Source organism: Cygnus olor, chromosome 6 (assembly GCF_009769625.2).
Source record: "Cygnus olor isolate bCygOlo1 chromosome 6, bCygOlo1.pri.v2, whole genome shotgun sequence".
Classification (NCBI taxonomy): Eukaryota; Metazoa; Chordata; class Aves; order Anseriformes; family Anatidae; genus Cygnus; species Cygnus olor.
In genome coordinates, this window is record NC_049174.1 from 38,125,199 (window position 1) to 38,152,545 (window position 27,347).

General features: G+C 42.9%; 1 protein-coding gene across 2 annotated transcripts in view; it reads left to right on the forward strand.

Annotated features, from left to right (window-relative positions):
• KIF5C (kinesin family member 5C) overlaps positions 1-27,347 on the forward strand; it is a 70,357-nt gene that overhangs the window by 12,317 nt on the left and 30,693 nt on the right. For both annotated transcript variants that reach the window (XM_040560851.1, XM_040560852.1), the window contains exons 2-12: positions 2,014-2,104; positions 5,684-5,757; positions 10,198-10,302; positions 12,962-13,010; positions 13,894-13,949; positions 14,872-14,959; positions 16,542-16,666; positions 17,488-17,592; positions 17,941-18,089; positions 22,279-22,427; positions 25,735-25,910. In XM_040560851.1, coding sequence (XP_040416785.1) covers positions 2,014-2,104; positions 5,684-5,757; positions 10,198-10,302; positions 12,962-13,010; positions 13,894-13,949; positions 14,872-14,959; positions 16,542-16,666; positions 17,488-17,592; positions 17,941-18,089; positions 22,279-22,427; positions 25,735-25,910 — 1,167 coding nt within the window. The remainder of the gene's footprint in view (positions 1-2,013; positions 2,105-5,683; positions 5,758-10,197; positions 10,303-12,961; positions 13,011-13,893; positions 13,950-14,871; positions 14,960-16,541; positions 16,667-17,487; positions 17,593-17,940; positions 18,090-22,278; positions 22,428-25,734; positions 25,911-27,347) is intronic.

Genomic DNA, 27,347 nt, shown 5'->3' on the forward strand with positions numbered 1-27,347 from the left:
TCCAAGTGTTCCGGGTTCTCATCCACCGGGTGAATTCCTGCTGCACTGATGCTTTTATAGGGCAAGAAAAGGGATAGGATGGCAGTAGTGTCTCCGTAGTCAATGTGACTGAACGAAGGGAAAACATACTAAATTTAACCATTTTTCTAACACGCACGTATTTCCTTTATTTTTAATCCTCAAGGTTTTAGTTATCGCTACAGGGATGTGGCCTCAGGAGAATGGGATAGTCCTGAGTATTTCTTGTGCTTTATCCCTGGACTCCCAAATTCCAGGGGAAATTTGCAGGGCCAGCTATTTCTCCTGCTTGGGAACGGGGCAAGTTTGATGCGGCACTCAGTAGGTTTGGCTGGCCCCTAGACTTCCAGAGGGCTGAAGGCTTGGGGTCCTGCTCCTGGCGGCTGGAGGCAAAGCTCGTTTCATGCCTCTTGTAGGGGAGCGGCTCGGTGCTGTGCGAGGGCTGTGCCTCGTCTGAAAGCCTGGATTGCTTCTGGGAACAGTTTGCTTTCTGATCTTTGGGAAATCCTGTCTTCCAGGCCTGCAATTACGTATCATTTATTTATACAACCTCTCCTACACGAGCACTCACGGTGATAGTGGAAACGAGCTGGGAAGCAATTTCCCATTAATTAGGCTCCTCCGTTACCCGTGAGCTCAGCGGGCGGTGCCGTTCTGCACGGTATGGCCGACCCGCTTCCAGACCTTGGAGGGTCTTCCAAGATCTTCCAGGTCTTGGGTCCTGGACAGAGGAGCCCTGTCCCAGCTGCTGGTGTCGGACAGGACCCTTGGACCCTTTGACCCAGGGTCCTGCAGTAGCGGCTGCCACCCGTACCCAGGCCCAGAGCGAGCTCCCTCACCCAGGACGGGTGGTGTGGGATTTGGGCAGCGCAGCGGGTGAGCAGCAGGCTGCTGCACAGGGCTTCTGGCGCTGCGGGGTTGTTATCGGTTGGCTTCCCCCTTGTGCCGCTCTGGACGTGTGCGGATGAGCTTAGAGCGCGCAGGCACGTGCTGATTTCGGATGCCCCGAGCTCAGCGTGGCCGAGGGCAGCCTTGCCTTGTCGCGCTGCCTGGCACCACTACCTGCAGATACGCCTGTGGGTTCGGCCCCCGTCTCTGTCCTGGGATCCCAGGGAATTAATCGTGAACCTGCTTTAAGGCCCCAATTCCTAGCACGCTGCTCCGAGCGCTGAGCCGCTGCTCGCTTCCTCTCCGGGCCGAATTCAGAAGAGCTGAGAATTTATTTTTTTTTTTACGTTATTTTTAGCTCCTGTTATTATTTAGCTCCTGTTACTTTCCTGAGTAAGCTCTAGTGTGGCTGAAATCTTCCCGGTTTTGATACTCGTTTCAAGTTGAATTACGTTTGGGACAAATGCTCGTGGACAAGAAAGATGCCACGCGTCGGCTTAGTGTAAGTTGGAATAAAGGAATCGGATTTTAAATGCACGTGGCTCGCTTGTTTTTAGCGAGTTGTGAGGAGCTGAACGGCTGTCTTAAAAACTGATTTGTCTTTTAAGTGTCAGGCAGACCTCTTCAGAGGCTCCTAATGCGTGCTTCTCTTGGAGCCACCTGCATTTGGTACAGAGCAATCAGAAGTGTCTGAAGAGTGCCAGCTGCTCTGCTCTGTGTATACATCGGAATAGGCGTCAGTCCTGAAGTTACCTGGGAGTGAGGGTAACTGCGGGTCCGTGGGACGGCTGTGGCGGCTCACAGCCTGCGAACGGCCCTGGTGAAACCCAAAATGCCGTTTCAGACCTCTCTGCACGAGGCGTTTGTTACTCGGCAGGGGTAAGGACAGCAGCCGGGAGCCAGGGGTCAGCAGAAGGGAGCTGCAGGACCTGCAGAGCTCTCAGTGCCTCCGCTCCCATTTCTGGCTTTCCCCGTTTCGCAGTAACGAACAGCAAACCTTTGGCGTGCATTTCTATGGATATTCCCCCTTTGGGTTTCCTGTTAAGTGGGGTCTGCGTAACTGGGTTCGATGTTGTTCCTCTTACCAAGTCTTTGTTCTGTTTGCAGCAAGGGAAGCCCTACGTCTTTGACAGAGTGTTGCCTCCTAACACAACCCAGGAACAAGTTTATAATGCCTGTGCCAAGCCGATTGTCAAAGGTAGGTGTCGTCTTCGTTTGTTGCCACTTTGGGGGAAGGACGAATGTGTCTGCCTGTCCCTCAGACTATTTAAAGATAGGATAATAAATGTTTAGCTGTCTGTATTGGAGCTTAGTAATTACTAATGCCAGGTTTCTTTTTTTTTTTCCCTGAATGTATTTGTTTGTGTAGAAAACCTAACGCAAAAGGGCTGAAGGAGTTGCAGTGGTTGTTCCTCCCTTTCTCTGTGTATGACTGTCATTCCACCCTAATACTTGCTTTTTGTGATATATGGTAAAAACCAAAAAGCGTGTGCTTCATGCAGCTTTTCAATACTGAAAGGGGCTTTAAAAAACATGAAGAGCAACTTCTTGCTCAGTCAGATGACGACAGCACAAGGGGGAATGGGGTTAAATTAAAAGAGCGGAGATTTAGATTAGAGGCTGGGAGGAAATTCATCACTCGGGGGTGGCGAGGCACTGGCACAGGTTGCCCAGAGAAGCCGTGGACGCCCCATCCCTGGAGGCTTTTGTTTGTAAATCCAAATAGCGGGAATGGTGTCGGAGCTGGTCAGGGCCGTGCTTGTAGAGCGACACAAGCCTGTGCTGAACACCGAGGGCTTAACGTGGTGTGGGAGATGGGGGCTGCTCAGGGGGCGGGGGCTGCAGGAGCTGGGCCGCAGAGCTCTGGAGCATCTCGTGCGGGAAGCCCGAGGGGGGTCCCTGGGTGACCCCTCCTGGTGCAGACCCCTGGGGTCGTGCAGGAGGAAGCGGCTGGCTCGCTCGGATGGCCTCGGGCGAGCTGACGTGCCTGTTGCAGATAATGGGGATGAGGCCCAGGAGCTGAATTATTTGATGTCGCGGAGAGGAAATGAGTCATGAGATTCGAGTCGGAGGGGAGCCGAATTACAGCGATTCTGGCATCGGCTGGGTGAGCCTTCAGTAACAACTGGTGGGACTGCACTTGGAGGGCTCAGGGATTGTTCCCGTTGCTGACACACAGCTCAACTTGGAGACGTTTGGCAAACCATTTTGACGTTCCAGGGGCGTGGAAGCCAGGCAAGGCTGTGGTGGCTCCTGCTGCTGTGCTCACAAACAATTGCTGGTATGGCCGAAGCGGCACGTGGCTGTTCGGGGGCTTGCAAGGAGGGCGTTTGCCTCACCTCTGGAGGTCGGTTTCCTCTGAAAACGATGAGAGAAGTAAAAACCTGTTTGAGAGCAATTTGGAGGGCCTAAATCAGTGCCCTAAGGTTTTTCCATTAACCAAATAGAAAGCTTGATCTCCTAAAGCTGGGTACCTAAGGCTGGTATAGGTAAACGCTTTCTAAAATCCTGTTTGGAAATGCAGTTCAAACATACCTCTGTGTGTGTGTGTGTGTGTGTGTGAACTTGGACCTTGCAGGTGCCTTGAAGGGCAAGTTTGGTACGGGGTAAAGGAAGGGGGGGATAAGAAAAGAAAGAAAGGGAAAAATGGAAAGAAAGAAAAAAGGAGAGAAATGGAAAGAAAGAAAACAGGAGAGAAAGAAAACGGGAGAGATCGGGACGAAGGGGGAGAGAAGGAGGGTGAAAGACAAGGAGAGGGACTGAGGGAGGGCAGAGGTTCCTGGAGTGATGTTCTCGAGCTCTGGGCTTACGTTTCCTTACCCCGAATTTTCAGTTCAAAGCCTAATAAAGGGAAGGACGTGAAACAGACTGTGCTGTTTCTGTGAGACCACCGCAATGTCATTTACTACATGGGAACATCAGCTGAGTGCCTTACCACTTGAAGCAGTATTTGAAGCTTTTTGAGGTAGCTTTTCAAGGTTACCATTTGTTAGCGGATTTCATTGTCCTCCCAAGAAATGCCTGATGGCTTCATTGTGATTAATGTTATTGCAGAAAGCGCCAGCTGGCCTGGCAGTTCCTAAAACACTGGTTATGATAACGACGTTGACAACAAGAACGATCTAAATGCGTTTTTTAGCTGCAGAAGATGTGGACGCAGGTTTAAGTAAACGGCTCGATAACAGATTGTGCCACGGCAGATCTGCAGTGGCCCAAGGTGGTGCTGAGCACGGGAGCTGTGAGCACGTTAGGGCACGTGTGAGCAGCTGTGCGCGTGTCCCGTGAGGAGAAAATTACATAAAGATCCCGAGTGATCTTTGTGGGATCGCTTTTGTTCATCTGTTGTTTTTTTCCCCGCTCCCTCCCTCGTTCTGAGCAGGCTGTGGGTACCAGGGGCTGTCTCCTCTCTTCGTCAGCTGGCAGATGGTGAGCTGGCTCCGTTACGTGGCAAGCCTTGCAACAAAAATATTCTCTTCCCTGCCGACCACCGACCTTTTTAGTGAAGGACTGCAGGGTCAGAGGTGACATCTCGGCCGTGACCTGCGCCTCGTGGGGTGCCGCTGTTGTGTGCTGTTACCTGGGGTGAATGCAGCGCCTCGCTTTGCCTCGGCATTTCGTAACGCTGGCTTTACTTTCTTGATAGGCCTCATGTTAAAAAAAAAATGCAGATGTCGTTTTAATTGACTTAAAGTGGGCTGGCTCTCGAGTTTGTACGATGGGAGACTGCAGGTCCCTCCTTTACGGCTCTCTCGGGCCCCGGGGAGCTCTGCCCAAGCAGTGCTCTGTTGTGCAGGAGGTCTAACCTCTGCTTGCTTGCGGTCCCTCCCTCCCCTTCTCCATATCAGAGTTCCAAAATCCGTATTCAGTCTTGCTGTAGTGGAAATGTGGGTTGATGTCATGCTGCCCTTTGAAAAATATCTCTAATCCTTCCCTTTTTATTCACCCACTGTCTTTGAAATCATCTTTCTCTGGTTTTTCTCTCGTTATTTTTTCACATTTGTTCCTTCTTCATTTTTTCGTTTGTTTTTTTCTGATGTACCTTATTCAATTCTCCTTCTTATCCGGACCGCCTACGTAAGTGCATGGGGAGATACAAAAGAGGAGATGATACACATGTATGTAATACATATGACATTATATGTAATAATACATAATTCGGACATGTTTATGTGTATGTACAGGCCGTGGGGTGGCCTTTCTGAGGAGGCTGGTGAGAGCAGCACGGATTTCATACCGCTGGTTTTTAGATTGAAGGTTTCCTCTCATTCTTTATTAGCAGCTGTAATAAGCGTTACACTTCTATGCAATGTAAAAAAATATTCATTCCGCCTTGATGGAAGTAGATTTTCAGCAAAGCTAATTCCTGTTTGTCCGTCTCGTTCAAGTTGTTGGCTGAACTGTTGGGCGTTAATAGTAGTAGAAAAATTATGAGTTTGTATAACTTTCTGAGTGGTACGTGATGATTTAAAATGCAGGTCATCAAGTTTTCTCTTTTCCATGTTACACAGCTATGTTGGATAATATGTAGTGTCCATTTTTTTTATTTATTATTATTTGTTCAAGAAACTGAGAGGGACGTCAGTAGTTCTGCAATTCTGTAATTTAAATCTTATGCTTTTTTTGCCTTAAGGTAGCTAGTTGCAGTGTATTTTTTCCATTCTTTATTGCACAAACTATTTTCTGATTGAGCTTCAGCATTCTAGAGGACTCATGAAGCACTGATAGTCCAGCTTGAAGATGTCATTCTGGGTTTTAATCGTTATCCTCGTTCTTGCAGATGTTCTCGAAGGCTACAATGGTACAATCTTCGCTTATGGCCAGACATCGTCGGGAAAAACGCATACTATGGAGGTACGGTGGCAAAATTAAATCAGTTTGGTGGCAGTGTTAGAATTATATGTACCATGTACTCGAACAAAGCAGCTAGCTGGAACACTGGGCTGTGAGTGGCATATAAAAAGAGACACAGGTATGTTTAGCTTCTGCTGCTTTTTAAGCTGTAGTATTTCTTTCAATGTGGAGTTTTTTCCAGAGCCCTCTACAGGTATTTAGCTAAATGAACAAGTGGTGAGTGAAAAGCATTAACTATAGCTTGTCCGTATTTGACGTAACAGTTCAGGTATGTCAGTTTTTAAAGGATTTGAGTGAGATTTAACCCACAAATGAAGGCAGTAATAAGGGTAGAGTTCCCTTGCATGCAGGACTGTGAAAACACACGCCTTGGTTATTGGTCTTCTCATTTGTGTTCCTCTTCTGGGAATACCACTCGCATGCTGTGGCACAGATGGATGAATTGATGAATTTGGAAATTGTTGCGTTGGGGGTGGAGAGTAGCAGCTCCTGGTGGCTGAAGTCCTAAGTCTGTTCCTATTTCTGCTACACGAAGTGTAACAGGGCAGTTTTTTTTCATGTGTGTGGTTTCTTTTTTTTTTTTCCCCCCACTGTTCTGTTAGAGACCTGTGGATATTCTGGTCTCTTCCTGTAACAGGAGGATTATTCAGACATTTAATCCTAGCATGGGATTGTTCCATCAGTGCACTTTGCAAGCTGTGGGTATTTCTTAAAGCATTTCAGTCAATCTATGAACTTTAAACTGGAAATCTACAATGAAGTACTGCTAAATGAAATGAAAGGGGGAAAAAAAAGAAAAGCTTTCATTTGTTTAACAGCATCAGATGGTTTTGCTACATGATTAACACGGCTGACCTAGCTAACCCGAAGGTTGAAGAAGGAAAGCAATATTCTCCGGAGGCAATAGGCCCTGATGAAATTGCTGTTCAATTGCCACAGTTGCTCCTTTCCTGGAGGATGCAATAACTGATGCCTCATGTCTAATTAAGTCTGTCCTTGCCTCATTTGGAGAGTTGGGCTGGGGAAATCACTAGCTCAGCCCTCACAGATGGCGCAGCGACTGAGTAATCCACCCGCTCGATGTACTTAAATCAAAATGTCTGCGGGGCTCGGGCTGGTGCTTCCACACGGCATGGGGAAAGATCTCTTAAAGCCAATTTATATTCGGAATTACAAGCTGTGATAAAGAAAATTACTGTAGAAAAATGTCTGGTTTACTTTTTTAATAAAGAAGAAGCTGTCATTTTGAAAGTGGAGTAAAGTCCACATTCAGTTTTAATCCCTCTTTTAACTTAACATCCTCTTGTAATGTTGCTGTGGCGTGTTGTGGAGGAAAAAAATAGTCTAAAGTTGAAGAAATATTAAATCCTGTAGGTAAAGCTGTTGTGGAGGATTTTCTGTGGAATGTGGAATGCTTCCTAGTGTCAGTGTGAAGCTTAACCAGGACCTGGTAGTATAATACAACCAAGAAAGGCTTTCTGACATACATGGGCCTTTCTCCTGTGCTAGACAAAACGTTTGCCAGGCTGCACGGCAGGATAGATACCTTCTTAAAAAATATATACTTTTTTTTTTCCAAGAGGTTATATTGATGGGCTTTGACCTTGTAGCAGAGTTTTCAATAGTAAGTCCCTGTAGGTGGTAGTTATGTCAACACCTTGAAAGAAAACCGATTGTTACACATCAGTAGCTACTGTCTGCCGTCTGTGTTTAAATGTGGAAGTTAATATTATTAAAATGAGAGGCTTTAATGAGCAGAGAACTCTGTCCTGGTGCTTTGGGGGTGTTCACTGACTGCAATGTCAGCCTGACAGCAGCAGCACATTTCTCCAAACCCTTTCTGAGGTCACAGATAAATCCGTGAGAGTATTTTCACTCCGGTTTTCTAGTGAATACCCTACCGTTACTTTTCCCTTCCAATTTATTGTCTCTGTACAATTACTGATTTATTAAAAGCCCATTTATAATGAGGTAAAACCAATTGTTTTTTCAATGTATCCTGGAGTGCTGGAGTTACAGGTTTTTAAAGCAGTGAACATGTTCTTGCTTCACTGATGTTGCTACTGACTTTAATAGTGAGAAAGCCCACGAAGCTGTAGATGCAGGGATGGAGTTACACGCACACCTAATCATTCCTTGCAAATCACCTTACTTTTTCCCTTTAGTGGAAAGTGCATGTATTACAGAGCTTCTTGAGGTTAGGAGAACGTGCAACTGAATACTTGTATGAGTTGCCACCTACTCGGGGCCCAGGCAGTGATTAGGGGATGTGTTCACCTGGCACAGCGGAGCACAGTGCAGAGGTGCCCAACTTGACTCACCTCTCTGCAGGAAAAAAGGCGCTGTGACAAATTCTCACAGCTCTTGGGCTGAGCTCGCAACCCAAGGCACGCTCTAAGAGACCCCTTTCCATTATACAACAGGAGGCACCGCGTGGCTCCTGTGTCTCTGGTTCTGTAGCTGCCTTCCCTAGCTTAGGGTTCTTGCATCTTACGCGGCCTTATAGTGGGGACGTACCTTTGGTTGCATACGTGAGCAGTGGAGAAATACCAACAAATCTCTGTTTATCCTAGTTCAGGAAAAGCTCCTTTATCCTCTTTGGGAAGGCTATCTCGGTGCAGTAATACAGGGTGGGTAGTCAGTTGGGTTTGGTAGGACGTCAGGGACTTCTCCAGCGAGGAGGAATGAATGGTGTTGATGGTGTGTTTTGGTGTCTGCTCAATACCAGCTTAGTTCCATTATGCAACGCTTTGTGCAATGAAGTCTTTGCTGGCAAGGCAAAACAAAGAGCTGGGTTTTGTTTTGAGTGTGCTAACAGGATTTTTTTTCCCCCCTCCATCAGGGATTTATTCATCATCCTCTTTTCCATTTTCTTGGTCTGCAGTTGGACAACAGATATTGTACAACAAGGACTTCTTAGCTTTTGCAGAGCTTCGTAGGATGCTGTATATGGTATAGCATTTAACTGCTTCCGCTGCGGAAGTTAATATTATTTGTGTAACATGAATAAAATATTGCTGGTTTAGATACAGCTGAGTGCTGCTTTATAGGGAAGGCAGTCAGCAAAGTAAATGGTTGCTCCCTTTCTGCCTCTTCCCCCCCCAAGATGCGTAGTTCAAAGGCAGAAGCCTAGTAATTGCTTTAAATTCAAGCTTGGAGATAGAGGGAGAGGGAGAGTGTCAGTTCTTCATGTTACGTTTCTTTCATCCTAGGTTAATGCTTAGAAGCAGGCTTTCATTTCACCAGCTTTAGCATAAAGGAAGGGATGCCCGGGAAGACCACGTTGTGGTACACCAATAAAGGCTGAGCAACTCGGGAAAGGGGTCACCCACCACCCACCACCAAGGGAAAAGAGTGACCCACCTCAGTCACGGGCGTGCACAACTGAGAGACGTCTGCAGGCATGGCTTTCTTCCCGTGGTGCTAAAAATTTCCTGTTCTTTAAGCCTTTGTAGCAATTCCCGATCAAATCCGAGTTCCCATTATTTGGAATTGTATGGCTACCCATTAGATTTTTAAAAATTCCCTACCAGGATTTGAAGTAAGATGCTTGATGGTGCTGATGCTGTCAGTAATACTTGGAGCATTGAGGTTTTGAAGATCAGAAGGTAAAGTATGATTTCTAGACCCAATGCTCTGTTGGAGTCTTACGACTATTTACTAGAATGCTTCTTATTGCGTATTTATGCAGTTTCAGTAAATTTGTAGAAATAACAATCCAGTGTATGCTGTAGTCGGAAGGGGTTTTTATTTCAGGTTAGTATTTTTATTCAGTTTTCAACAGGTGTTAGCTTTCCTGTTGTACCTAATTTTTTTTCAAAACGAGCAATGCAACTAAAAGGAGCCCTGCAGCCAGGGCACTTGTGGTTTTTATTTGATATTTAGTTCTTCAAAGAATCGAGGAAGGTAGTTGTGCAAATTAACATGGAGAACAGCGCAGTTTGTAAGGCACAGTTCTCTGGCAGCAGGCCGAGCAAGCTAAAATCAGAATATATTACTCTAATCCCCAAGTCCCCACAATGCAGCTTTCCTGTTAGCTTTTCTTGGCAACAGAGAAGTGAGATGCTTTAAGGCTTCTTGTTTCTGACGTGTTTCCAAATAGCTGATTTTTAGCAGGGAGTACCAGTAATCGTAAGTTCGGTTTGTTTGTGTTTATTCCCCTCCTTTAAGCCAGAGCGTGGCAATGTAAGTAGCAGCAGGACAGCGTGCTTCGCAAGAGGCAGGGGCTGACAAAGCAAATAGGTGCTCTGTTGGCTGAGGAGCGCCAACAAGTCGAGTCATTCTGCCATCTTTTATGTGCACTTCCATGAAGCAAATCCCCACGGAGCAGCAGACGTGTTTGCAGAGCCCCACTGTAGGAAGGTGTGTTTGAACAAGGCTTTCTCTTCTCTTGTGCCAGAGCGATGCTTTCCAAGTTACCGTTTGCTTTTGCGTCCGCAGGGGAAGCTGCATGACCCCCAGCTAATGGGAATCATTCCAAGAATTGCACACGACATCTTTGATCACATCTATTCCATGGATGAAAACCTGGAGTTTCACATAAAGGTAATTTGGGATGACACGTTACGTAATGGGCCAGGTGAAAGAAAGCTGCGCTGGATGTGCGGCCTGCATTCTTGGCATAGCATTTGCTGCAGAATTTTTCCTTTCTCCTTTCTGTGATTCAAACAACTGGTACTTTACCGAGGACATTTATAGGAAGCAATCCAATGCAATTAGTAGCCTTCAGATTTTTTTTTGAGTGTATTTTCAAATCAGATTTGCTAGGCCATTGATTGCCATGTCTCTCACCACTGTTTGTAGGCTAGTCAGCAGGGTAGGAAAACATCACGAGAACGTGATTGTTTCACTGCAGCTTCTCCAGAGACTGTGCTACGGCCCCACTAGATATAACCACAAATACCACTCATCTGCATGGCATTTGAGAGTGTACCAATATGTTGTTCCTACCTCAAGGACACAGTGTCCTCTGTAGTGTGTGGGTTTGAAATGGAGGAGAGATGGTGTTAGGCGTTTCTACCAGAGGATGTTCAGAAGTCACTTTTACAGATGGGCTCCTTAAGATGATGGACTTGGTTTCAGTTTGAACAGCTAATAGGATTTTCCCTGTCCCTGTTGTGATCCCAAACACACGATCTCTCAAATCCTTTGAGTGACCTTTTAGTTCCCTCTGTTCATCCGGCTCCTGCGGAGCTCTCAGCCATGGGGAGGAATCTGCAACACTCGCTCCATCTGGCAGCGTTGGGGTCCGGGTACAGCTTTCTTCTGAGTGGACAAGAATAAAAATTACCTGGTAGATTGAAGGAAAAATGAATGCTTCCCCACGTCATCCCTCCCCTAAAACACATGAAATATGCCTAGATGGCTTCAGTAAAGTTAAGTAGCTGAGCACAGCTGGACTTGGAAAATACTTTCTTCTCCTGCTGTGACCAGGTGATGCTCCCTCAGAACGGGGTTCTCCTCCTCTGTCCCTCTCGTGCCTAAAGTTTAGAGGATGAGTACTTCTGGGCGTGAATTTTTTGATAATCTAGCAGAGTACTTCTGGACCAGTTAATGATCTTCTGGAAGGACTAGGTCACTTTGTACTGAGAGCTTTCACAGCAGCGCCTGTTCACATGCGTGCTCATGAAGTACAGACGGAAGAAGCAACCTTATGAAGTATGAATAAACCATCTAAATATTTTAACAGACCTTAGTTTGTAAAATATTGAGCTCCTTAAGAAGAGACGCCTATGAATTTTCATGAAAATGGTTTCCAAAGGAGTGACGCTGATTTCTTTTCATCATCCATAAAACCCTCCTGTACCTATTGCTATTCTACATGATAGCATTTTGATACCGACAGATGGGGACCCCCCTTGTACACGACACCAGGCATAGTAAATTCCTGTCCCAGCAGAAGATTATCGTTTTATAAATCACATTCTGCCAGCACCGAACTGTTTCAGCGGTTTCCTATCATGGTTGACATCTATGAATATTGTAACAGAAAAGCTGCCTAAGTAGCAGTGAATGACTGAGCGCTTATACAAGGAGCTGTCACTTAGAGGGAAGCACGTTCTGTCACTGGGAGCGAGAATGGAACCAGACTGTCACACTCTCTTAATAACTAAGCCAACTTTGAAAACTAATATAATTTTTTTTCTCCCTCTTTAATAGAGACTCATTTAAAACAGGGAAGGGAACTTAATATCTCCTGTGTACGCCGCTCGTCAGCAGTGTGTTAATAGGATGATAATAAGGCACGTGAGATGAGTCTGGGTGAACCAGGTTGGTGAAATGAGTGGTGCAGGAGAGGGCTTTAAATGGGACACAGATGAAGTAAATGCCCAAAATTGAAACACATCTTTACTTAGTAGTGATTGTCACACAGGAAGATCAACTCATCAATTTTAAATATATCTATATCTGTAAGTGTAATTGATTTTTCACATGAGATGAAATGATACGTTGCTAGGTGGCTAGAATTTACTGATGCCTGGACTATAGCCGTTTAATATTATAGTTAGCTAAATAATCCCTGGATAAATCTCAGTTCTGGTGCAGTTCAGCACCACCCCATAGCACATTTCTGTTTGCTTCTGTCGGAGTTGAATGCCCTTTTATGTAGATAGTCATTCATTCATTCTCCCTCTCCTTAAACAATTTTTTTTGAAGACAATTGTCTCTTCTTTGCTACAGAAAAGCTCGTTTTTCATTTGCTTTTTGAGACTTGGTTCAGGAAAGAACTTTTACAATATGCTTAATTGAAAAGTTTAATTTATTGTACGTTACTTGGGCTTGTGCTGCTGGTTTGTTAAACCACTGAACGTGCTGCGTGCTTTTGTGCTGGTGAACATCACTGTGCCTCTTGCACTTGTCAAACTGTACCCTCATAGTGATGTAGCTGTAGCAATACAATATTAGGTGGATTGCGCTGATTCTGTTCGATATTTATGTCAATTTTGCCTGCGTCAAAAAATAATGAGGAAGTTTAGATTTTTCTGAAGCTTTTTTACGTCCTTTGCTGATGAATCATTGATAAATAGAGAAAGGTCAATCCCATGTCAATCATTTAAGAATACAAGTGCATTCATGAGCAAGATGTAATTCAAAGTATGTGGGAGATGGGTTTTATTTTTAGGTTGGTGCTTTTTATTTTGACATGTATTTAAACATAGGTAGAAACATTTTTTAATTGGAATGTTTATGATTATTTAATTAGGTTTCCTACTTTGAGATTTATTTGGACAAAATAAGGGACCTACTTGATGGTAAGTTCTACGTTTCTTATGTACTGAATGGTGTTTGGTTTGCTCTAGTGCTTTCTTTCCCCTTACATGTTGACTCAGTTTCTTTGAATGACTTAAATTTAAGCTGTGTGACTGGGTTTCTGGAAGAGAATTCTGTAGTTTAAGTCATCTGTTGTGAACCTACTCTGGCAGTGCAAGCTTGGTTGTAAATCAGTGAGTATGGAGATTTACAGAAGGGGCTATTTCTGAGCCTTGCAAACCACCACTGGATTTTAGCATACCCTGTATTGGGAATGCATATTCTCATAGTGAAACTGTAATTAAAATAATTTTTAATAGCATTTTTTTTTTTAATTTAGGATACATTCAGTTCAATTTATTCCCCCACCTTTTTATTGGTGCTTTGCTTTGCTTCTTTTAGGAAGAGTTTTTTGGGAGATACCTCTGTCTCTTTTACAATTCGTGTGTGCGCGCGCGCCTTATGTTAATGAAAGCAATCTATGCTTTTTTAAATCAGACTGAAGACAGAGAAATGCATGCTAACAGTAACACAAACAGGAACATCTATTCAACTTTTTTTAAATTCCAGTGAGATTTTTTGTTTCTTCTGAAATTTTTGTTGCTTTGAAGAAAACCAAATTGTTCTGTGTTGATTTTATTAATATAAGCCATAAACCAGAGGTCTGTTCCATAAGGTTATCTTCAAAGAAACAAGTATAAGATCTCCAGAAAAAGAAACAAGATTTGCATACAGAAATTGTGATAGTTGGTAAGGATTAGGAAATGACTGCGCTCTTCATTTACAAATGTAATATATTCAAAATATTTGTGTTTGCCTGTCACGCGTATAGCTGACACACATTACCTGTGGAATATTCCTCACGATCTCCATGTTTCTTTCTAGTGTCAAAGACAAACCTCGCTGTACATGAAGATAAAAACAGAGTTCCGTATGTTAAGGTACAGGGAAAATTTGATGCTCAGTTTTTCATTCTTTCTCAGATAACCAACATATGCATTTATTTATGCATTTCCATTTGTATCCCGGTGTTTGCTGAGATGATTCAACTGATGTTCAGTCTTGAATGCTCAAGTAGCATTAGACCCTGAATTTAAACAGTTTCCTGAAATATTAATGGGCTTGAATCATTTGTTTGCTTTATTTTACTGACTTCAAACATTTACAATTTGTTACAGTGGTGTTAAATTTTAAGCATTCCTATTCCCACTTCTTGTTGGGTACGGAAGAGAACATCTTGAAGAATTTTTTGTTTAATACTTTGTTGCGTAAGTGCTGTGGTCTTGCAGTATTTTAGAACAGGTTTGTTGGGCTAGGAATTCACGTAAATTGCTTTATGACTTCTGTGACCTCACTTCAATGTCATATACTTGTTGTGAACATACGTGAGCCCTAATAAAATACATATAATATTGTTCTGGTTATTCTGACCCTGGGGAGGAAAAAAAAAAAAGTAAAATAATTCCCTCACTAATATGCTGCAGTAATGCAGAGAAAGAGGACTCTTTGTCTTATCTTGTAGAGTGAGAGAGAAAAACTATTTTGGGTATGTGATCTAACCCAAATTAGTAATAGGAATATGTTCTGTATAATTCCGTGTGTGCTAAGCATAGAAGCTCTCTTCTGGTGCATGTTAGGATTTGACTGGGTATTGAATTTTGTGAAAAAATACTCTCTCAAGCTATCCTATCCACTCCTCCTGAAGAGTCATACAAAGGCAGATTTTGGTCCATCGCCTTGCTAATGATCATATGGGACGTTGATGATTCTTTTGCTTATCCATCCGTGCTAACGTTCTTCTTGACAGCATTTGAGTACCAGTATGCTTCTAAACTCTTCTGTGTTTGATTTGCATATTTCCAGGGTTGTACAGAAAGATTTGTATCTAGTCCTGAAGAGGTTTTGGATGTGATAGACGAAGGGAAAGCTAACCGCCATGTAGCTGTTACAAGTAGGTATTCTACGGGCACTTCCCTGCCTGTAAGGTCTGGGTGGTTGTCGCTTCCTAGTGGTACACTGGTTCCTAGTGGTCACAAAGTATGTTGAGTTATTTATGTGAATGATCTAATGGTGCACAGCTTTTAACATTTTAAAATTAATAGAATTGTTCTTTTTTTTTTTTACAGTTTTACTGATTACAGTAACATTTGCTAGGAGAACTCCTGAATTTAACATACAGCATTACATAGTATCTGTGTACAAAAAAAGCCAAAATACCCCTTGTTGCTTGCAGTGTAGATACTTCAAAACTACAAATAAGTGAGCATGTGCGTATATGGTCTTTGTGCTACAAGTCAAATCTCAGAGCAATTCATTGGTCAAAACAGAAGGCAAAGACTGCAGAGCAATTACTTTTGTTCCAGAATAAGCTCCTATGCTCTGTGTTTTATCAGTGTTGGTCTGTTTAACTCTGGTGACTTACCCCAGTGAGGCAGCAACTTGGACAGAGTTCCCATGATGGAAAAATTAACAAATCTTCCTAAATGGAAAATAATCACTTCAACCTGTCCCAAGTTTGTTGATATTCTGTGTTACATGCAAGCTGGTAGCATTGCAGTGATGGAAAAAAAGGACAGGTATCTTTTGGCTTGTTTCCCAATTAATCCTTTAAGATGTCTTTAATCAAATCAGTGAGCTTATGGTAACAGAAGTAGAGTTTATGGTAATTTACGGTAATAGGAAAAACAGAGGAGAAGGTGATTGATTTACTGATTCTTAATGTTTTGGTTTTGCTACTTTATGAAAACTTCAAGCATAACCTAGAAGAAGCAGAAGCTGCAGTTGTAGCTGCCTGTGTTCTACCTGTGCCTGGGAGAAGGAGGATTTTTTCTTACATAAGCAATAAAATCACTCTGAAATTCTAATTTGAATAGTATGTTTTTTGCTGAAAACTTTTACTAAAAAGTTGGGAAATCGCCTCACACAATTGTACTGAAACCTGCCCAGCTTCTTTTTATTGCTTTGTAATTCTCTCTTTTTTTTTTTTTTTTTCGCTCAGCTTAAAATTCTTTCTCTGTCCAGAATGCTGAATACACATTCTTATCACAGCTCTGCATCTAAATAGCATCTATTATATCCCATGGGGTTTTGTGTGCACACTGTATACTCATGAAGAAGCACAAAGGAGAGCGCCTTTATTTCTTTCTGTATCTGTGAAATGCTATTTTGTTATTCTTACTATTTTAATTTTTTACTACTATGTCTGGGCAAGTTTTATTGCTTAGGGGAAAAAAATAAACTATTTCTTTAAAAAGAGAAAGGGGAGGGGAAAACAAAAAAACTCTTTTTCCAAGGCTGTCATTTATCACGAATCTGGTTAATTTAGGTCATGACAGGAGAACTAAGAGCTCATTCCATGGTCCATGGGTGATAGCTGCAGCTCTTGGTGTAGACACTTCTGTCCAGGTCTGGACTTTCCAATGAATGGACTCTTATTTTGGAGTTTGTTAGCCACAGGCTAGCACTGATATATAATTGCCTGTCAGATTTTAACGTCACTTACACAATACTTTTAAAATGTGATTCCTGTGCAGATATGAACGAACACAGCTCTAGAAGTCACAGTATCTTCCTTATTAACATTAAACAAGAGAATGTGGAAACTGAGAAGAAACTCAGTGGAAAACTTTACCTGGTAGACTTGGCTGGAAGTGAGAAGGTAATCTGTCTTGTGCTCAGAGATACGAGTGGGATCACTAAACTGACCATGGGAATCTGGTTCAGTGCAGAACTGTCGTATCTTGAATGTTAAAATTAGTATGCCAATCCTATTTTTCTCTAATGTGGGATGCATAAAAGGAACAGATCAGAATTGTTTATTGGTAAGAAATGGAAAGAAAAACACCAAAAACAAACAACAACAAGAAAAAGGCAAAAATCTGCAATATTTTTTCATTTATTGGGGGTGGGGGGTGGGGGGTGGGGGGAAGTAGAAAGAGAAGGGAAATAAGACTGTGGTGCTCTAAAGGAGTGCTCTTCCCACAATATGAGGCTTCTCAGCTGAGCCACCTTGGGCTCCAGTTTGTGAACCAGCAAACCTTGCGTGTGAGCATGATGATGCTTTTTCTACCCTGACATTCTTGGTTCATGCAAGCAAAATAAAAAGCCAAAATACTTCTGTGTGTGTATGTGTGGTGTATGCAGTGCTACCGAGAGTGCCCTGAGAATGTAGCTGTGGTGTCATTTGCAAGTCCCCCCTGTATGGACGGTCTGGTCTAGAAAGTGGTCCCCAAGTGCCCTCAGCAGCTTTTCCCTCACCAAAGTAAGGGTGAACTTGACCTTACACTGGAAGAAAGGCAGACGTATCGCAGGCTTCCGATACCAAAGTGCAAATAAAATCTTCTTCATGCCGAGGATAAGCTTGCTGTGTTGTTCTTCCAGGAGCATCTTTAATTGTTGCACTACCTCCACCTGCGTTGTAGCCGTATTTGTATGGACTTGTGGTAGCTAAGCCTGAGTGTTGCTCACTCTCTTTGGTAGGTCAGCAAAACCGGAGCGGAGGGCGCTGTTCTCGATGAAGCTAAAAATATCAATAAGTCTTTGTCTGCTCTAGGCAATGTGATATCTGCCTTGGCAGAAGGAACTGTAAGTAATCCTGTTTTGTGCTGTTTCGGAATAACTTTTTCTTTATATTTCTTTATCGTGCACATTAAAAATAAGCTAGTGTTTCAATTCAGAAAGAAGAAAATATTAGCTTTCCAACCATAAACCAAAAATGCTTTTAGTGTTCTACCAAAGATAAGAGGCTAATTGTCAGCGATGTCACTTGAGTGGTTATCCAGTGCAATACATCTTGGCACAACCAGAACTATTGCACTTCAGAACTGTGTGCTTCAAAGCCCACAAAGCCTGTCCTTGTTGACTCATCTTCTCTGTTATTCGTGTATCACTATTTCAAAAATTGTTCATCTATCTTATTTGTATTTTGATTAGAAAACTCATGTTCCATACCGAGACAGCAAAATGACCCGAATACTTCAGGATTCCCTAGGTGGCAACTGCAGAACCACCATTGTTATATGCTGTTCTCCTTCTATTTTCAATGAAGCAGAAACAAAGTCGACCCTAATGTTTGGACAACGGTGAGTCCTGCTTGGCATTAAGATAGATAACACTTACATGAGCTCTTCCATATATTCTGAAGTAGATGTGCCGAGGGGTTTAGATGGGAAGGCATTTTTAACTATGGAGGTTATGGTTTCTGGAGTTGTTCAAAAAATAGTAGCGGAGAGCTTGAGGAAACGGTCTCTTTATTCTCCATGGTACCAGAAAAATAAATGTTAATGTTGGCCAACAACTGCACTACTTCGAAGCTCTGGTAATTTCTCATGCAGAAAGTACAAAGTGTTTTAGTAGTTCTTTGAAGTTTTATGGGGAAGATAATGGTAATGGGCAGTTTTCTGCGGGCTAACTTTATCTGGTAGCACTCTTGATGCTTTTAAGATGTCTTCTCTTTGAACAGCATCTCAACGATTATTGTTATGGTTCCAAAAAACAATAATTTTAACTGTTAATTAAGAAAAAATGAAAAATGTGGACTCAGTGTACTGTTGACAATTTTGATAGATTACTGTCATAGCTGTCAGACATTTTTATTTGTTTGGAGCTTCTCAACAATTTATTAACAAGTCTTCAGGAACAAGCAAGGATAAAATAAATGTGGAAGTGGTCAGAGAGAATTTCTCTTTTGTGTGTATTCATTGGCAATAGTCACATGAAACAAATCTGGCAAGGTTGCAAAAATAGGTCAGGCTCGTTTCGTAATTACTGCTTTTATTGTAATGGATGAGAACTCTGATACTTCGGAAAATCACTCACTTTGTTTTGTATGAGTTTATTTGTATAAGAGCAGAAAGAAAAAATACTAGCAATTTATGATTGTTTGAGATTATTTGTTTAACAGCTTGTACAATACTTCAATTTGTCTTTGAAAGTAGGTTCTTTTTTCCACTTGGCATAATTTTTGCATTAAAATCAACACTGTTTTAGAGCATTTTATATTGGAAAGTAAAATCATGTATAAAAGATTGATCTGACAATCTTCTGTTAGCTCATTGCCCCACTTTTAGCCTTTAATATGAGCTTTTCCTGAGATTTTAGCAAAGGAAGATGATTCATTTAGTGCGTTCATGTAAGAGCACATAAAAATACAGGATGGGCCGTGAAGGGCAAACAGATGCAGCTGGGTGTAGCCCCTCTTAATGAACACTTGTGAGGATTAGGGATGATGCTGCAGGTTAAGGCTGGAGGGCAGTTCTGCAACGCTGTCCCAATCTGGCATTGCCAGAAACGGTGTTAACTTGTCAGCTGCTGCTGGGATTTGTGGAAGGCAGGGTAGGACTCATGCGCTGCAAGTTAGGTAGCTGTAGAAGGCATGAACTCCTCTCAGCTCTGCTTCCTATGGCATGTAATGAAATATGAAGTGTTAACAACTCCGAAATATAATGGGTTGCAGTTCTTGGTGGTGGTGAAAGTTTAAATATTTTGATGGTTCGCAGTTTAAACCTCCACATGTACAATTTTCTGACTTCAGATGACTTCAGACAAGTGTGAATCTCGCACCTCGGTAAAACTAAAGAGTAGTCCCAAAGTTCCTGCTAATTCCTTCTGGATAAGTGTAATTAAGTAGCTGAAGTGGCATTTCATTTTCAATCAACTTGTAGATACTGTGTCAGGTTTCAGTCTGCTGCCTGTTTTGTTGAACTCTGTCTGCGGGTATAGTTTGGAAGTAAAAAGAAAGGTGAGCGGTAAAATGTCACAGTTCAGAGTAAGGGGATTAAAGGGTTGCATAGCATGTTGTTGTGTGTTTGGTTTTTTAAATCTCTACGTTCATGAAGGGGCTTGCTTTTGGTCTGTAATGGATAACCATGCTCCAGGATCTCTGGGAACTTGTACGCGTGGGTACATAAGGAAGTGTGTGTAGGGGAAGTCCAGCTTCCATCTTATTTCAGCTTACGTTTTTCTTGGTTTCATTTCTCTTTTCAGTAATCAGTAAAACTTGCCGTTCTCTTCAGAAGGCAGAATGATTTTCAGACTCACTCTGTACACCTTGAATATCAGAGCTTTGACTGACGTGACTGCTGAAAGCAGTGTGGGGAATTTACCTGCTAAATGAGCTGTCCATCAAACTTGAAGCAACCATGGAACTAGAATACAATCACATGCTGGATATAGTTGACGTTCTGCTAGGAGAAGAGGAAGGGTTTTGTCTTTTTAATCCATAAAATATTCCTTATTGTGGACTAGGATGTCAGCTGAAGGAGCTGGGAAGATAGTTAAATTCTTTGTGAGAGTGGTTGGCTGGGCTTTAATGTGGCGGTCTTTGTTTTTTTTTTTTTTTTTTTTTTGCCTTGCTTAAAAGCTATGGAGTTGTGCTGAAACAGGAGGTCCCGGGGAGCATTTAACTGCGAGGAAGGAACTGCAAAGAGGAGGACTGCTGCTTTGCTAGACCTGCAGAGTAGCACGCATACTATACAAACGCAGTGGTGTTTGTCAGCACTTGAATAAGAATATTGCTGTCTGCGGGAAACGGTTTCATTTACGGTCTCTTTAGCTGTGGTGTTTCATTTTTCTGATGTGACACTGTGAAGGGCTGAACAACATTAAAGGAAAGGTATATGACTCACGGCTGATTACTGGTTCCTCCATTTTTTCTAGCAGTGAAGAAATGTCACCATTGAAATAAGTGTCAGGAGTAAAATTCATCTTCACGGGCCCAGTTGTGCTAATCAATAAGTGCTTCTCTATTAGTAATGACTCAGTGTCTTCTTTCTGCTCCGTCTTTTTTGTGTTTTTATATTGTTTTTAATTGTAGTTACTAGTAGATGCTTCATCCATCGTTAGTGTAATGCAGGTGATAAATTCTATGGTGTGGCATTTTTCCCCCACTGCAGTTAAAGGAGTGGAAACCTGAGCCGTGCTTTTAGCAGAATAACATGAGACAATTATATAAAAGCTACCCATTAGGCGTCTGCATCTTCTAAAATACAGGGTTATTTTTAAATTCTTCTAAGGTAATAAAACTTCTGCATAGCACATAGCGCAAGTCACTGGACTATGAGGCACACCTATGGAAGCGCTTCCCTGCTGCCAAAAGAAAGGCTTGGGATTTTAAGTAATTTGCTGTATTTAGAAGATGTTTTACACTCATTAAGTGGAGCTGCAAAGAAAATAAAGACCAGGTGCCCTCCCCAAGGGAGAGTTAGTCACTGTATCTCTAGCTGATACTTAGAGCTTGTCCCGTGTGTTGGCATTTCAGCCTCCACTTTACAACCTGGTGGTGGGTTTGTCAGTTACTCCATTACTTAAAGAGAGACTCAGTCTCTGTTGTGTTTGGTAACACTTGTTTCGTTTTGGAGACACTCAGGGTCTGAGCAGTGAGGAGCAAAGATCTGAAGTTTTCTTCATTCACGCCTATTTGTTGTTTTTTTCCCCCTTTTGAAAGTGGTTTTGCTAGGGGAGATGCTCTGCATTTTTTTCTGCTTGTCCTGCATTTGCTAGTGCCATTGTTTGTGTTCAGCTGGAGCTAAGCAGTTTCACAGCGGTGAGTGGTGGCGATTGTTCGAAGGGTTTAGGTTTGGGGATTTTTGCCTAGTGTTGCAGTAACCAGTGTTACTGCTCACAGCAGCAGAGGGACGAGCTCCAGCTCCCCGCTGCCAGCCTTCCAGCCAAGCCATAGCCCAGTTCCCCAGTGGTGACCAGTGGCTCTCCTCTCGTCCCCTCCTTCCAACCCCAAAATGCACTTAAAAATGCTGATAGGCTTTCAAGAAGGATAAGTTTCCATATCTCTACTTTACTGTGTCGGCACCATGTAATGCCTAAAATACAGCTCAGTTGTGGTGACAGAGTTTAAGGGACAGTCGGGACGAGCCTGTGGTCGGACGCTTGGTGGGATACCGAGCAATTCACCCCAGAAGGAGCTGAAAATAATGAGGTGACACCTTACTTAGCAGAGCAGTAATGACAGGACTTGGTTTTGTCCTTAATCGAAGAACCGTTTTCAGAGCTTTTCCTCTCAGAAGAAATCTAAAGAGGCAGATCCATGCCCAACTGGAGGCTGCTGGATTTTGAGGCAGAAAGATTTCTCCTGAGGCTTCAAGATCGTAATACTGCTGAGGTTCTGAGAGAAGATTGAATTGTGACATTGCATTTCAGGAAATAAATTGCAAATGTTTAGATGGTTCCCTTTGTGTAATAGAAAAATTTCTGAATCTCTACCGTTGCATTGAGAGACAAGTTGCAAAGCAACTGACACCTGTGTTTGTTACCCAGAGCCAAGACTATTAAGAACACAGTCTCTGTGAATCTGGAGCTGACTGCAGAGGAGTGGAAGAAAAAGTACGAGAAGGAAAAAGACAAAAACAAGAGTCTAAAGAACGTTATCCAGCATCTGGAGCTGGAACTGAACAGGTGGAGAAATGGTAAGTACGGAAAACAGGAACGGGTGTCAGTCTTCATGTTTTTAAGTTATATGTGGTTACATCTTGCCTTAAATCACGATAGTCATACTAATTCTAAACTCCCTGTTCAGAGTTGTAGTTCGCTTTCGTGTTTGTGAGGTGTGTTGAGGAAGCAGAGCGCGTTCCCATACTTGTGGTGGAGAAGCCAGACAAATCCTTTGTTATTTCAGAACTGCCCAGTGACCACGTGGATGCTCAGTTTGTGCTGGGGCTCTCCGGTGGTGTGTAGAGCAGAAGAGGCCACGTGATTTAACGCTAATCCAGCAGCTCGTACCAAAAGCCTTCCTAAACTTACAGCAGGGAAATTTTTACTAGAAAAGTCTGCGTACCAAGACTAATACTCGTCATTGCCTATATTTATGTAATGTGTGAGAGTTATCTAACTGATAGCATTTTCACAGCATCCAAAACCCATGACCTTTGATCCAAAACCCTATCACCTTTGGCCACAAAGTTGACTGTTGCTGGCCACAGACTTGTCCATCCCAGTTATTGCCCTCAGCATCTGCTCATGGGCTTCTCCTTTTTTTTCTTTTTCTCCACCCAGTGAATAATAATAGTAACCGAAGGGTAAAGAAAGCCAAAACCAGGGAAGGCAGCAACAGACATTTTCAGAACTCAACTTTTTATATGCACCAAGCTGGCATGCTGTCAGATGCAGAGAATACAGACAGGCATTGATAATACTAATAATTATAGTAATATTAAATTAATAAGGAAAAGATAAAATTTCATTTTTTACAAAGAACTCTTGCTCAGGCAAGAGAATAAATTCCATTGTGCTTCAAGGTAAGTAGAATTTATATTTCTTTATATAATTGAATATAGTATTAGAATAAGTAGTCCTCTGGTACAGTGTTTAGGTGTGTTGTTGGTTAGAAGAATCACCAGTTGTCTCCTTCTGTGTCTTCTAAGTGAAATTTATGTGAGAACAGCTAATTTTTTGCTTGGCAACATAGGGAACTGCTGTTCAGGTTAAGTTACAAGATTAAGTTCCGGTTGCTAAGGAGGAGGCATGTTTTCATGTGTAACATACTAATTACATTTTTTTTGTATAATCTGGAGCTCTTACAAATAATTTGAGTAAACTATCCTTCCTTTTAATTTTAAAAGTGGGAAAAGGAAGAGAAACTAAACCAAAACAAAACCTGATCCCCAGTAAGCAACAAACAAACAAATATCCCCCTCTAGAACCCAAGCAAACCAACCCTGCACCCCTCTTGCACCCTGAAATTCCAACAAACCCACAACAGTGAAGCGCTGCTTCTCTGGAGTCATTTTTATTTTCTAAAGTGTTTGTCGTCCAGATCCTGTGTGCTGATGCTTCCAGCAGTAACTCTGGCAAACACGAGGCACGTGAAGTGAGAACAAATCTGTGATTTAATTAGTAGGCATAAATTGTCTTGCAACAGTCAAGTCTGGTTTTGAACATCATGGGTGAAATCCCTCCATACGTAACAGATAATACCTGACCTTTAAGGGTGTGGAAATTGTTTCCTTCTTTCAGCTCCCGGTGCTGTTTACTTGCCTTTCATATCAGCTACTTACGTAGTGATTGCTTTCTGCATCTTCCTCTGGAGGCTCGGACCACTTTAGCACAGGGAATACTTCCCTTATCTGCATAGTAAAATTGCTATGGAGACGGTGGGTCTGCTGGTGGTGCAGAGGAGCTCTGGGAATTCATGGCACTTTCATGTTCCGCGTTTCAGTCTGTGTTTGCTAAATGCGGCTTCTGTAATTTCCTTCCCATCCTAGAAACATTTTGGTAGAAAAACTTGTACAGGGCCATCTGATATGCTGTTTAAACAGCCCTTAATAAAACGTTGTCTCTGTTGTTTCGTCTAAATATGCACACCACCTCTGCCCATACGTCTGCCCTGCTTTTCTCGGTGGTGTTACCAAGCGATACATTAAATGTATTCAAAATACTATTGATCTCTTGTCTGACCTTCCGCAATAGCATTGTTTGGAAGGAGACTCTGTCAAATGAGGCTCTTTCCAAAGGAAATTGTAGCAAAAACTACATCAAATACAAGATAGATGCATAAATATTCCACTGGTGTAGCTTGGTCTAGAAATGCAGCAAATAAAAGGGCAAGTCCCCTGCCCTGCTCTGCTCAGGTGAAATGCAGCAATGAACAATCAATTCCCATTTTTCTCGCTGATAAGGTAAAATAGCATCGAGTCATTAGCAACAGAGCAAAAATATTTTGGGTGTAGTACTTTTAGGGAGTTCATGGTGTTTGATTCCAAGTTAGGTTTCTTCAGGCTTTAAACTTGAAAAAACATCTTCTGAGATTGTTGGTCATGCTTCTTCACACTGTTTTGTTTTACGTTGAGGTCTGGATTAGCCTGCCTTTTTGCTTTTTGATGTATTTGTCCTGCTTACTTGTTTCCCTGCCAGTGAGATAAATAGTGCCCGCACTGCTTTGGCAAGAAGAATGGTTGGTAAAGCTTTATGGGATTAAATATTACAGCTTTTTATAGAAATGGGAAAAACTCTGTGCAGAAGGGTCGAACATAACCTCCCCACACCTTGAACAATGCATTCAGCAGCTAACAGTCTCTCACCAGGCTGATGAATGCCGATTCAATTTCTGGCCTGAGCAGCTTGCTGTCCCTCTTCACTCGACTGCAGCAGCCTTGTAATTGGAGCGCACGTACGTTGTCGGAGAGAATATTCCTTGGAGAAAAGTAGTTCGCAAGAAAACATGTAGGGATAGCATCCTATCTGCTGTGTATAGGCAACAGCTGAAAATTGGCCTGTGCTGTTTAATTTTAGCTGTGACAAGGGAGAAGGTGAATATTGTTTTAAACACAGCTGGCTTGCTTGTCGTCCTGGTGCTTTAGAGGTTCATTTGGCAGGGGGAGAGTTGATAAGGCAGTTGGAAATCTGGTAGGAAGGGACATTTGATTGCCTCTAGGCTTTAGGCTGAGCGTCCGATTTTTCTTCCTCCGTATTTACACTTGTGTTAATCCATGGAGCCCGTCTACAGAGGGCTTGAGTGCAAGAGGAGTCAGGAGGTCAGCCTGTCTGCATTTTGTCTGTTTGTCCAGCTGTGGGGCTGACTGGCCATCTTTGCCACCCGATTTATGCCTCTCACCTTTATCCATGGCCACGGCCCGCCCTGTGCCAGCTGGCAGGGCTGTCGTGGGCCCCCCTTGGCTTTGCTGGGTGCCCCTCAGCAGCTGCACAGGACCAGCCTGGGATGTCCGTGGCTTTGGGCTCCCCTCTCCTTTGCCCTGACCGTGGCTTGTGTGCCCGCAGGAGAAGCCGTGCCCGAGGATGAGCAGATCAGCGCGAAGGACCAGAAGAACCTGGAGCCCTGTGATAACACCCCGATTATTGACAACATCACGCCGGTCGTTGCCAGCATCTCGATAGAGGAGAAGCAGAAATACGACGAGGAGATTGCCAGTCTCTACAGGCAGCTGGATGATAAGGTGCGAACGTTTGTTCTGACTCCCTTCTCTGGGCGTAAATGGAAACCAAACCAAACTGTATGGGTGTGCCTGGGTTTTGGTTTTGTTACTGATTTTGTGTCCCAATTGGTTTGAGCTGTTCTTCCTTCTCCTGCCAGGCTGCATGCTCTTGTGGAGATGCAGAGGGATTGCTTCCATGAGGGATTTAGGATGCCTGGAACCTGTGCGGTATAGCTGTGGCTGTCTGACAATTGGTCTCATCCCTGTATCTAAACTTCTGAATTTCCTACACACTAGCTGGAAAGAATGTTGTGAAAATGGATTGCTAGAAGAACTTTCCAGTCTCTAAGTGCTTGTAAATGAATTTTCTGTGATAATTTTGTCACCCCGTGCAGTGTAGGGCATGCTGTTCACGAGATTTGTATGATAGTCAAAGATTTTGTGACACTGTATTTCCTGAGCACCATGCACTGGAAGATGTCTCAAAATTCAAAATGCTGCGGCTGCGTAAAAATGGATCTTGCCCTATCATGTCAGGTATCTGCTGTTCCCTCTCCAGGAAACTGGAGGCAAGTTTGCCTGTAACTTAAGGGCCCAATACAGGCTTTTTAGCCCCCTTTTGTTCAGTGATTTATGTAAATACTGTACTTCTTCAGCAAACTGTAATTTCAGAGTCACGGGAGGAAAAAAAGAGACTAACTTAATATGTATTGTATATTAGAATGTTAAAAAATACAGCCATCTTTTGGACCTCTTTTGTTCATCTTGTTCTAGCTGTGAGCACTCTCTGGAGTACAGGTGGCTTTTTTTTGGTTTGCACAGCTTGAAATACATTATTGGCACTTAGAGCTATCAGCTACCGAGCACTTGCTGTTAATAGCTTTGGCTCGTGTGAAGATAAGAAGGGGGGGAAAAAAAAGGCATACTAAAAACATTGACCATGATGAATGAGAACAGCTTAAACTCTACCAAGCAAAAGTTTTCAGCCTCGCCCTAATGTTGAATCAAAACTTAATTTTAATTTTCAAGCGTAATTGGCGGGACAATGCCAGAAAAAGCCCCCTGTTTCCTTGTGTGTTGGTGGTTAACGCTCGGCTGTTCCTGAGTACCGAGGGGATAATGGAGAGCTGCGCTAAGCCTTAGCTCCGCTGTGCCATGGCATGAGGTCCCGGCACAGTCTGGTTGCAAATGCACAAAGCAGTGGGTTGGTAGCACGTAAGTACCTGTTAAGGTCTTTAAGAAATTAGAGCTTTTCTGGGATGGAGAATGCATTCCCTGTAGCACTCCATAGGTTTTATATATTGATTAGAGGAAGAAAAACAAGTTGGTCATTCTTTCACTTTCCCTCATCAAACGTAGCAAAGCCTCTATTAGTCTCGAAGGAGGTAGGGGCAGGTTTGTGTTTTACCTTAGGAAACATGGGAAGCGTGATGTGGTGAATTACTGCAGCGCTGTGGA